General features: G+C 37.3%; 1 protein-coding gene across 1 annotated transcript; it reads right to left on the minus strand.

Annotated features, from left to right (window-relative positions):
• Positions 1–3,455: 3,455 nt before the first annotated feature.
• Positions 3,456–10,195, minus strand: dnajc25 (DnaJ (Hsp40) homolog, subfamily C, member 25). The gene is made up of 5 exons (XM_062434605.1): positions 9,785–10,195; positions 7,087–7,239; positions 5,379–5,749; positions 5,164–5,263; positions 3,456–4,428 (listed from the first exon to the last, which is right to left on the minus strand). Exons 1-5 carry the CDS (start codon positions 10,136–10,138, stop codon positions 4,306–4,308), a joined length of 1,101 nt encoding a protein of 366 aa, XP_062290589.1. The 5' UTR covers positions 10,139–10,195; the 3' UTR covers positions 3,456–4,305.
• Between the last annotated feature and the right edge of the window lie 1,158 nt (positions 10,196–11,353).

An 11,353-nucleotide genomic window follows, 5' to 3' on the forward strand; every position in this document is an offset into this window, starting at 1 on the left:
TGGCCACTATCACTTATATTTGAAGCTAATTAGGGAAAGAATATCTTAATGGCTGCAATGAACAAATGGAATAATTACAGCAAGCAAAAACTGTTCGGGCACCTGTAGGGCTGGGTATCGGTATTCCATACCTTTTAAGGTATCGACCGAAATCAATCGATACCATGTAGTATCGAAACATCTCCTGTCAAACGATACCTGCAATCGATCCTTTTTACACCCAGAGCTATAAAATACGACTATTTGTATGGACTTGTTCACAGCCAATCAACGTTCTTCGATTTAATGCAACATGTGATTGGTCCACTGCCACAGCAGCTACAACCCGTCTGTGGTAGTGAAGTCGTGGTGAATTTGAGTTAACGCGCTTATCAGTTCAGCAGCCAAGATGCCACCTAAACAATCTAAAGTCTGACTGCACTACAGCTTATCAGTTCAGCAGCCAAGATGCCACCTAAACACTCTAAAGTCTGACTGCACTACACGCCTGTTACACCAGATAAAAGACAGAGACCTAAATGTGGAATGGTGACTAATGAAGGACTGTTGATGAATAAATATAGGTCACAGAGGCTCACGATGGCAGACAATTTAATCTTAAAACAGTTTTACCAGTCTCAGCGTGTATGTTGATAAGTAAGAAACTCAATATATGTTTGTGGTAGTTCTGAAATGGTATCATCACTATATATGTTATCCACCAGAGGCCCTGAAGTTCAAAATTGTGACATTTCCCACTCAGTACATACCTTTTTAACAAGTCTCATAACCAAACCAATTAACCAAAAAATGAAGAGATCCTTAAAATGTTTATGTACTACAAGTGGCTGATACTGTATGTTCAATATTTTGTGAAATAAGCTTATTCCTAATCATGAAAATCGCCATCAATCTCATGTTTGTGCGTTAAGTACGGAGAAGTAAAACCAAAATATGTGCTCACCAACCATATCACAACCTGCTTAATAACGTTGGGCAGATGGACATGCTGGTCTTTGTCAAGAAATAGTTCCGTCATATAACTCATGACAGTATTTTTGAACTTTGGACCAACCCAGGCTAGCTGCTTCCCCCTACTTCTAGTTTTGATGCAAAGGTAGGTTAACCACATCCTTACTCCTATACTGTGTACACATAAGATAGATACGGATCTAACTGTTGCATTCTCAGAAAGTAAAGTGAACAAGCACACTCTCACCAAAATCCCCAAATCATAAATTCAAGGCATCCTGATCAAAAATGTTAGTTAAAAAATAATCACACCCCTATGCCACCTCTTCCCTAAAATTGCAGGATGTGGTGTATTTCAGAGTAAACTAGTTTAAAAAAAAGTTTTAAAAAGTCACTCTTGCATCACACTGAGCAGTTGTTGGGTTTTCTTTTTGTCGGATGAGTCAGCATACACACTTCTGTATAATTTCAAACTACAGTCTTGAGAAAAAGTATTTGGACACTGATAGTTTTTGCTCTTTGGGCTCTGTGCTTCAGCATTCATTCCATAATTTGTGAAGGTTTGCTTTTAATATAGAGAGCTAACTGTGTGGGAGATATCGTCATTCAAATTCTGTATGTGCTGAAGCAGAGCCTGGAATACAACATTTTTCCGTAACAGATGCAAAAGTGGGTACATTAAGGGGTATACTGGTCATGGGGGTGAATACATTTTGTAAGCCCTTAATTTTCAGTTGCTTACTTTCTAATTAAAATGAAAGATTTATGGCGATAGAAGCTTACATTCTTAATGTGAAAACCTTAATAAGAAACCACTTTATGATCAGCCATGTATGGTGCTCTTTTTATAATTCACACTATTACTGTAATTTTTCATTGGAGGAGATACTGTCTGAAAGTGTACAATAAGTATCATTATCTCCATTTCTACAATTCACTCTCACTTTTCACGCCACCTTTGAGTAAGCCCACTCAAAAACAGATATAAACACATTTTCAAATAATTTGAAAATGTTACAAATTTGTCGGTATGAAACATATTGAGGCCTTTAAGTCTAAGATAAGGTTGTGATCCAGTGAAACTGTGCTCCTTCATTATTGTTGCCTCACTTGTCAAGCTATCTGTTTTCATGTGTAGTTTATAATGATAACTATGGGAGATTATGACTATGGGTGAACCTTGAGATGTGTTTGAATGAAAAATGATAACATAACATATTGAGGCCTTTAAGGCTACGATAAGGTTGAGATCCAGTGCACTGACCTTTTGCTAAACCCTGTGCTCCTTGGTTATTTCTGCCACACTTCAAGCTATCTATTTTTTTACATACATAGTTTATAATGATAACTATGGGAGATTTACCACTCGAAATTCATAGTAATTTAGAAACAATGTGTCCTTCATTTCTGACGAGGTAAACAAAAGCATTTGCTGTCCGATATGAAAACTGTTGCTAGCTAGCTCATTAAGCTAACATTAGCGCAACGAGTTGCTTAGAAATGCTGACCGCGGTTAACTTCTTCCCCCAATGTTGACCTTTTATCGTTTTTGAATGAAAAACTCTACAATTATATATTATCTATTGACCCATTTAAAGCAAATAGACAACTATTTTCATGTGTAGTTTATAATAAATATGGAAGATTTACCACTTGAAATTCGTAGTCATTTTGAAATGATTTCTGACAGAGATAGACAAAAGCATTTGCTGTCGGAAATGAAAACTGTTGCAGCTACCTAGCAGCAGTTTAGCTCCATGAGTTGCTTAGAAATGTTATCAGCAATTAACTCCACCCCCACCCCCCAATACTGACTCATTGTAAACAGATAATCTTGTAAAATCTTAAATATGTAATAAAAAAATCTTTAATATGCACTTCATGGCCCAACAGATGATATAATTGTAAACTGTCAGTTTTCCCACAGAAACAAACAAATTACTACAGTAGGGAGGAAAGAAGAAAAAACTCCATTGTTGTATTCAAACAAATCCATGACTGTATAGTTAAAGTTATAATATGAATTTAATGCCGCCTCAACACCAAACGTACAACAAAAAGACAAATGAGATGTGAAACAATAAATAAGTAAAACCAAGTTTCAAAATGCAGTAAACAGTACGTGGTCATCTGATCTTTTGAATAGAACAGACACCACGTTTACAGGCTCCTTGTGAGATAATGATCTGCTGTTGCACCATTTACAGATACTTGCAGCAGTGACTTTGGCTTCCACTTACACAATAAGACCGTTTGAGTCACACACACACACGTCTGAAATGTCCGTGTCTTTCAGCTTTAAAAAAAAAAAAAAAATTCCTGTTTAAAAGCTTTCGTGACACATATCAGATCAGGGACAGTTTGAAACTCACTGGAGGGAAAAAAAACCTGTTTAACCATCTATTTCTGAATGTACCAACCAATTTATTAATGTCGTCAGTTTGCCGCCTTCTTTACGTTGATGTTTTCTTCTTGTCAGCAATGAAAACTTCAAAATGCCTCTATTTCTTTTACCCGTTAAATAAATGAGATACAACATATAAACCAGACCACAGTTGTGTTGTTGGAAGGTGGATTAAAAACCCCGAAAATAAACCAAAAAAACCCAAAAACTTTTGATGGAGCTCGGATAAGAGTTCCCCCCTTTTCTCTTTTCTTTTTTTTTTGTCTTTGTGCGAAGCTAGGTTAAATATGTCCTAAACCTATCTCTGTACTGGACGTACAGAGTTCAAATTGATATACCTCGTCTTTTTACCGCTCTTAAAAAAATACACTCTGGCCCTTTATTCGTTATAAAAGCAAATACTTTTCACTCATTTTACATTTCAGACATTTAGAGTAAGAAGGCTTCAGTCCAACGCCTTACCCAAGGACAGTTTAACTCAGGCGGGTGTTGCTCAAACCTTCTGGTTCATGGACGGTCTGTTCATCATCTTGCACCTGGATCATGAATACAATTTCATCAAGTCTCATTGAGGCATCAAAACTCATTCATCCATCCAATTTCACCAGCATGAGACTATTAAAAAAATGGCTGAAGAAATTTAAAGATTGTTTTTAAAGAAGACAATCATTTAACTTCCATAAAAAAAAAGAAAAAAGAAATTGATTGGTTTGGGAAAAAAATGCATGATGTAAAAAATTTACTCAAAAATCTGAAGCTCCAGCTCACAGTTTATTTCACTCAGTCATCCCCTTGTATGAGGCCTGATTTGCTATGAAAATATCTCTCACTATATAAACAGGCATAGTTAATCTTTCTGTACAGGTATTTCTTCACACAGCACGGCGTGTGTTGTCCGTGGATGTTGGCACTGAGGCAGATGTAAATGATGCAGATGGAGTGTGTGGTCGTCAGTCGTCGATGAAGGTCAGCCGGCCCGGTCCCTCGTTCTTCATCCAGCGCCGGTACCTCTTCATCCTTGGGTCGGTCGCCATCTTAATTTTCATTTCCTCCTCCTGCTCTTTTTTGTACACCTGAAAAAGCACATGAGAAATGTGAGAAATGGTTAGATTTAACACATCAAGGTTTTTTTTAACCTGGACTATAATGGTTCACGTGGCAAATTTACTATAACACACATTTCAATTGCAACTACAGTAATACACCCTGATGATTGTAATTTCTCTTTTTAAGACAAATACTATTTTCATTCACTAAATAACTCCTATTGCTTCCAATTTGCCTCTTTTTTAACCACAGTTCAGTTAATGTCAATTAAATTTGAGACTTCCTGCAGATTTTTTACATTTAAGGTGCATCATGTAGGATTTACTGCCATCTAGTGGTAAAAAAAATCTAACACCTAAATACCACGTAGGAGAATGTACGGTCGCTATGAAACTTGCAAAAGACTATTAAGACCAGTGTTTGGTTTGTCCATTCTAGGCTACTGTAGAAACATGGTAGTGCAACACGGCGGCCTTCATGGAAGGGGACCCGCTACCTATGTAGATATAAAGGGCTCATTCTCAGGTAGCGAAAATAGGATTCTTAGTTTCAGGTGATTATTCAAAACATACTCATGAAAATTATATATTCCATTCTGCCAAGTTCCATTTCCACAAGATGCCATTAATTATACCTACTGCATCTTTAAAATTCTATACACTGCACCTTTAAAATCCTACCAGGAAAGACCAATAAAGACAAAAGAGAAGAGATAAGAAGATACAAAGAACCCTACACAAATAGAATATTAAGCCACAAACCTCGTAGTTTTCTTTGATCCAGAGCTGTTTCTCCAGGAAGGACTGTTTGCTGTGTTCATCCAGACTGTCAAACTGAGACTGAGACATCTTCATGTATCTCCTGATGATTAAAACACACACACACACAGGCTCTTGTCAGGTTACCTGTCGCTGAGATAAGAAACATTCATCACATTGATCCAGGTAGTAGATCACGACATCTCCACTTAACTAACCTGATCACGTAAAGCTTCTCCTCGGTTCCGTACTCCTCCCTGCAGATGGTGAAGCGGTAGATCCAGGTGACGTACCAGTGGATGTAATTGGTCAGGTAGTAAGGGAAGAGCACGATCTGACACAGCAGGATGTCCGACAGGTTGGGCTTCTGGTAGCCTCCTTTGATGTCGATTTTGGTTTTGATGATGTCTCGGATCACCTCCTCCTCCTGCTCCCGGATCTCCTCTTTGGAGCGGCGGTTCTTGCCCTTCTCCTTGGTGCGGTTGAGGAGGCCCTGCTGTTTGGCGATCTCGGTGGCCTGGATGCGGTATTTGGGGACCGTCACCAGGTAGTTAATGGCCTCGTTGTAGCTGCTGTGCCAGCTGTAGTACTGGAGGAGAGAGAGAGAGAGAGAGAGAGAGAGAGAGGTGAGACTGCTTGTGTCACCAGACCAGTTAGATCTACTGCCTCTAGGTTTGGGTAATAACCAACCCAAACTTTCATCACAGTTTTTTCCTGAATCTCATATCTCATATCATCTAACCAATCAAAGTCCAGTGTCTGATCAACACTGGTGTGTTCTCATTAAAAATATAAATCTTTAAAAATGCAGTGTGGAACTTTTATCTCCCCCTTCTGGCAGTGAGATTAAGACAATTCTAATAATTAGCTTGTTATCAAGCAGCTGAAGCTTGTCAAGGGCTTGATAACAAGTTAATTATTAATCAATTGGCAAAGGCTTGAATATTAAAGATGTTCATTTATATAAATTGTGATAGCAATAATTAACGCAAATTCAAGAAATAGCCGCAAAAATATTGCGAACTTGCAATTTTACGAAATTACTGCAACTCTTTGCATTAAATGGCCAAATCATCAGGTTGCTTGTGACCAATTGATGCATTTCATGTCATGATAACTTATGACATAATAGCCCACGCCATGCAATACCATCAGCCATCGGACTGTACAACACCACAGCTCCCAGTACCTATAGTATATAGCATTTAGATATTGTTTTATTGTAGTATTTTTTTTTATCACTTTCAGAAAATACTGTTGTGTTAATTTTTCAATATTGTAAAGTCAGTCAAAGTCTTAAATGACATTTTTTTCCTTCATCGAAAATCTAGAATCTACAAATATGCTAATATTATTCTTTTCATTTCAAATATTAACTGTTGGACACTACATACTGGACTATGATTGGCTCCAAACTAGTTGTGATGTCACATGTCAAGCTCATAGTTACATGTGTTAGATAAAGATTTAAGGTGTGACTTTCCTCCTTCAGCAGATGAATGTGAAAACAAACTTTATATCCACCAGTGTGTGCGGTGAAGCTCAAACATCCAGCTGAAGGAACGAGACACTTTTTTTGGAGGGGGGTAAAAAAAGCCATGTCCCTGTTTATTTATAGTGTGTAAAAATAAATACTCACAATCACACAGTACTGTGGCTGTCCATATTTGGTTCTGACTGTAAGCAAACTGCACCAGGAAATTCACTGTGGATATTTGGTTGTGTTTTTCTTTCAGTTTTTCAGCTCAGTTTCAGCCACATTTACTCAAACAAGGAGGAAATAAAGTAAGTAAAGTATAAAGTTAAGTAAAATATGGAGAGAGAAAGAAGAAGAAGACTCGGCCAATCAGAGGCCACGCAGAGATGTTTAAAAAAAACGTATGTTGGGAGTTTCCGACCCTGCGAGACAGACGGCTGTAGTCGTACCTGGAAGATGGAGATGGCACAGATGGTGACCAGGATAACCACCCTCACGTCCACTTTGGGGGTGAGCTGTCTGCGGTAGTAGGCGTAGTAGTGCTGGTAGTACTCCTCAGGATGGTCCAGCATGTAGTCGTAGTCCCGCCTGGTGTCCTCATCCTGCACACAGACACACACAAATTCATTATCAGTATACATTTTAATTTGTGTAATGATCAGTTGTCTTTTATCAGTATAATTATTGGTGTAATTTCTGTTTATCAGTGTATTTTTTTAATAATAGGTCTTCTGTTTTAAAAGTATATTTTTTATATTCGTATAATAATAGGTCTTCTGTTTTAAAAGTATAATTTTATCAGTATAATTTCTAAATGTTTGCTTCATAGTATAATTAATAGAATTTTAGTTTTAACAGTATAATTTTAGTTTTATCAGTGTCATTTTTATATTTGCATGATTGGTCTTCAGTTTTAAAAGTATAGTTTTTCAATTTTTTCTTCATAGTATAATTTTTGTTTTAAGAGTATAATTTTTGTTTTAACAGTATAATCATCAGTATAATTTTTGTTCCACCACTAGATTTTTAATTATATAATGATTGGTCTTCTGTTTTAAAGTATAATTGTATCAGTATAATTAAGCAAATTCAAACCCACAGATACAACAATGAAACATATGTAATAGATATGATGAAGTTACATTTTTGAAATGTTATAATAAATGTTTAAAGTGTTGCTTCTATGAACAGCTCTTACAAAGAGTTTATTAGAATGTATCACAGAACTATGACAATAATAACTGGGATAGGAAAACATTTCATCAGTCAGCTCACAGATGATTGAACCAATGGAAAAAGGAGGACAATTTAATGGAATATAGCTTTTTGTTTTTTCTTTGTGTTTGTTGAGTCTGGCAATCCTGGATAGAAGTAATGACAGGAAATGTGTAATTAAGACACTAAAACTGAACTGTGAGGTTAACTAAACGTACCGTTTTACATTCTTCACTGGCTCCCATCAGCCATTACCGTTCACTAAACACACATATCTGGATTTGAATGCATAATTGCTTTTTCCTGTTTTATCTCTTTTCATTTATGTCTTTAAACACCTGCGGGCTCTCTTCCTCTACTACAGAGCTCTGGGGTCCAAAGAGCCACGTGTAAGCTGTTCTGTCTATGTGGCGTTCTCCCATTCGACAGACACTCTGAAGTCAAACAGTCATTCGAACCTCTGCTTGTTCTTCAGTCCTGTAGTTCTAATGATGACGTGTTTTTAGGTGTCTTATATCAGCTGTGTGACTCAAGCAGAAATAACTTAAACCATAAAAATACAAATACTAATACAATTTATATCATCTCACTACAATCAAAAGATTCATCTACTGTCTCAATTTCAGAGTATTTGTATCACCCTGACTGTAATAACATGTTCAGTTAAAGGACCAGTGTGTAGGATTTAGTGGTATCTAGCAGTGAGGTTGCACATTGTAACCCTTTCACCCTTAACCCTCTCTTTTAGACGTGTAGGAGAACATACAGTGGCTGCAAACTCACTAAAAAGAACCCCACAAAAAACATGAAAAGCCCTTTCTAGAGTCAGCGTTCGATTTGTCCATTCTAGGCTACCGTACAAACATGGTGGTAGAACATGGTGGCCACCATGGAAGAGGACCTGCTCCCTATGTAGATATAAAGAGCTCATTCTAAAAGGTAACAAAAACAAAATGATTCATATTTTCAGGTGATTTTTACACTAATTAAAACATACTTATGAATATTATATTCCAGTTCGGCCAAGTCTGTTCTGCTAGATGGCGCTAAAGTCTACATACTGCACCTTTAATCACATCATTGTAACTAAGAGGATCCTCTAATGCAATCCAATCATATTGTCAAAAATAGTGATAATTCTACTTCATGTTTATTACTAAGGTCGCACTAAGTGATAGTGGTATACAGAGGTGTATTATATTGAATGGTTTTCCTCATATTTTGCCCCTCTCATGTATGTTAATGTAGTGGACAAAATATTAGGAACACCATTCAATATAATACACACTAATACACCATCACCCACTATGACCTCACTAATAAACATAAAGCAGAATTATCACCTTCTTCACAATGTTCTTAAATGTAGAATTTATAGCAGAGCTGTTGTATTGGATTGAATTAGACAGACCTAATAAAGAGGCTAATTACTGTATTATGTATTGTAATTTTTTATTATTATTATTATAGGATGTAAAATGCACTTTGAATCCCTAAAGAATAAATGGTGGCAAATATTAGAAGAGTATTACACTTTTAGTACATAGCAGGTAAATAACCACTGTGGACGACTATTACAGCACTACACCTACAGTGCAATATCTACAGCTGCAATATTTATTTTCTCATCTTATCAGGTATTCTTACTGTATTTCCTTTAAGCAGCATTCATGAAGAGACTGATGTGATAGTAGCCTTTTAAGTGTGAACCAGCTGTTACAGGTCAGATAAGTCTTTTTATGAATGTTGCAGAGAGGAAGATGATGTGGATATGAAAGAAGATGAGTGATAGGAGTATTGTTAGGATGTGAACACTCAATAAATGCCTATAGAGACATTGTGTGAAGCTTGATGAGTGGGCAGTAGTGCAGCACTGAGTCATGAAGCAGCAACTGGATGAACACACATCACACTTTACAGACTCAGACTCACCTTTAACGTCTCATACGCAGTCACGATGAGAAGGAACTTCTTCTGGGCGCTCTCCTTGGTGTCCCCCTCAGTGCCGGGCTCTCCCGGCCGGAACCGGTCAGGGTGGTACCGGCGGGCCAGCTGCCGGTAAGCCCGAGCGATCTCAGCTTTGGGGGCCTCCCGGGTGACACCGAGCACATCGTAACAGACCTCCGTGCCGCAGTAAAGGCCCTCTAACAGCGCTGCGGCCGTCGGCAGCGAGGACACGGAGAACAGGAGCACTGCGAGCCGCCACCAAGGAGTCACCGTCCGCTGACAGCCGGCAAACCCTCCGCCGCCGCCGGGGCTCCGCTGCTTGATTGCAGCCATCTCCATCTGCACCACGGCCTGCTGCCAACCGGAGCAAAGCCCAGTCTGTCCGGGCTCACGTTGATTACATCATCAGGACACGGCGAGACGGAATGCTGACGTAGCATCAAAGATCATCTATGAAAGAAAACTTTTAGATGAACTTTTAGCAGATTCACTTTTAGATGAACTTTTAGGAGATTCACTTTTTGGGAGATTCATTTTAAAAGATATATATTAATTTGTCTTATTAAGGGTTAAGGGGTTATAATAGTTAACAAAAACGAAGACTAAAACTAACATTAGAAGTGAACAAATAATTTAATTAACTGAAGAAAAAAAGATAGTTCTGTAAGAAACGAAAGCTCAATAAAAACGATAATGAACAATGCAAAACGAACTCAAACTAAACTGAATTGCAGATAAAATCAGTTTTCTTTTCATTTTCTCCATTTTGACTGTATTGTGTTCAGTTTGACTTGTTGAGATAACGGGATAGTACCAGTAGGGAGACAAACAAACTAACTAAAACTAAACTGAAATAAAAAAGCAAACTGAAAAACTAAATAAAAATAAATCTAATGAAAATGTAAAAACTATAATAACCCTGTTTAAAGTCAAGAGTCATGTACTTTTAAAAGAGAATAAGCCCAAGAGCACCTCTAGATCTCATTAATAACACATTAATTAATACATTTGTTTAATTCATGCACAAACTAAAATCTGTAGTTTTTATGGGGATTACATACTGTAACTATTTCTTGGAAACCCAGGTCCTGGCATAGTGATTTACTGGAATCTGGTTATGTGGCAACCTTTCGGGGACCCTTCCAGGACATCAATGAGCCACTGGTTGATGATATCAATCTTTTTGTCTTGGTAAAAAAGTGAACAGATGTAGGCCTATTCCATACAACGTTGAAGTATTCCTTTAATAAAGATGTTTGAGGGAAACAGATTCTTGCTATTGATATGATTTTAATATTTGTTTTGTTTTTTAAAGAAAGAAAAAGGGGCTGGTTGTAAAAAACATTGAGCCAGTGTTATGACTACTAAGTAAGCACTCTAGCTTTTATATACGATCTTTTTGTCAGGGACTGAATGATGACGTGCACGTAACTGCAGACCCTCTCTGTCGCCCCCTGCTGGTTAATTGTAAACATGCATGTTGTTGAAAATAAAAACAAAAGAAAAAAAACAAAACAAAACCATGAAAAATAGATATTAGAGACATTCTAATAT

This window comes from Scomber scombrus, chromosome 15 (genome assembly GCF_963691925.1).
Source record: "Scomber scombrus chromosome 15, fScoSco1.1, whole genome shotgun sequence".
Lineage (NCBI taxonomy): Eukaryota > Metazoa > Chordata > Actinopteri > Scombriformes > Scombridae > Scomber > Scomber scombrus.

Excerpts from the sequence above, each read along its gene's own strand:
- dnajc25 (XM_062434605.1), bottom strand. The coding sequence starts at position 10,138 with ATGGAGATGGCTGCAATCAAGCAGCGGAGCCCCGGCGGCGGCGGAGGG. Across the intron at positions 7,240-9,784 it reads CTGCGTATGAGACGTTAAAG|GATGAGGACACCAGGCGGGA; the intron begins GTGAGTCTGAGT and ends GTCTGTGTGCAG. Across the intron at positions 5,264-5,378 it reads GAGAAGCTTTACGTGATCAG|GAGATACATGAAGATGTCTC; the intron begins GTTAGTTAAGTG and ends TTTAATCATCAG.